General features: G+C 35.8%; 1 protein-coding gene across 1 annotated transcript in view; it reads left to right on the forward strand.

The window, feature by feature from the left end:
- Positions 1-159, forward strand: part of LOC101298070 — a 1,499-nt gene extending 1,340 nt beyond the window's left edge. Inside the window, exon 3 of the mRNA XM_004288825.1 lies at positions 100-159. Coding sequence (XP_004288873.1) covers positions 100-159 — 60 coding nt within the window. The remainder of the gene's footprint in view (positions 1-99) is intronic.
- Positions 160-1,052: the final 893 nt, after the last annotated feature.

Genomic DNA, 1,052 nt, shown 5'->3' on the forward strand with positions numbered 1-1,052 from the left:
TCTGAGTAGGTTGTTGTGGAAGAGGAAAACCTTAGATTGTAGTTTTTTGCTATTATGGCTATTGCTGCTAGACAATGCTTTTTGTTGTTGATTTTATAGACCTTTTTTGCTATGACTATTATTATATATTTAAGGGATGTTGATTTTAATGACGATTAGTTATTGTATTTTAAGGGATGTTGATTTTAGATTCTGTACATTTTATTTTCCAAGTTATGTTTACATTAAGAGATCTCTTGTGTTAAAGGACTTGTCCCAGCCAAAAATAATAGGTACAAAAGTGAGTTTAAATTTGGTAAAAAACACATGAATCTAAAATTGGCGGTAAAAATTTTACTGCATTCTAAAATTGGTGGGAAAATATTAGGGAATTGGCGGGATAATTGGAGAGACCAAAATACCCATGAAAAATTGGCAGCTAGCACCTGCTGTAACGGAGCTGACGGTCAAAAGTACCAATCTTCATTCGGGGGCAAAACATGACATACCATTCTGATGTTTAAGAAAGTTGGTATACCATAGTTTATAAGGATTGAAAGTTGACGTACCATACAGACGAATTTCACTATTCACTATGCTGCAGATCTGGCGTTTGGTGTCCGATTAACTATTGTGATATCTTTCCGAAAGCGTAACGGCCTTACGAGTCAAACTCATCGCTAATGCCATGACATATGGGCCTTTTTGGCCATTCGAGTCCGTTTAGGGCTTCAAAATGCAGTTTTCTTATTTCTGATTAGAGTTGACCGTTTTGATCGAGCCCTTAACGTTGTCGAATCCAGTTGAATTTTTTTACCATAGACATCTTTCGTCATAATGATCATATCTGACGTCGAATTTTGGTTTGTAAATTTTAGTCATCAGAATCACAACGTGTCTTCTATTTACCGTTATTATTCCCTATGGGGAGCCCTATCGTCGGAAGGTAAATGTCTCAAAATTTTTATATAGGCGGTTGCGTCTCATCTACATGAAAGTTTTTCGTGTGGAAGGTTTGATCAAACTACGTAATATAGAGGAGATATGAGCGTTTTCGTGAATTTATAGAGTTT

This window comes from Fragaria vesca, linkage group LG1 (genome assembly GCF_000184155.1).
Source record: "Fragaria vesca subsp. vesca linkage group LG1, FraVesHawaii_1.0, whole genome shotgun sequence".
NCBI lineage: Eukaryota > Viridiplantae > Streptophyta > Magnoliopsida > Rosales > Rosaceae > Fragaria > Fragaria vesca.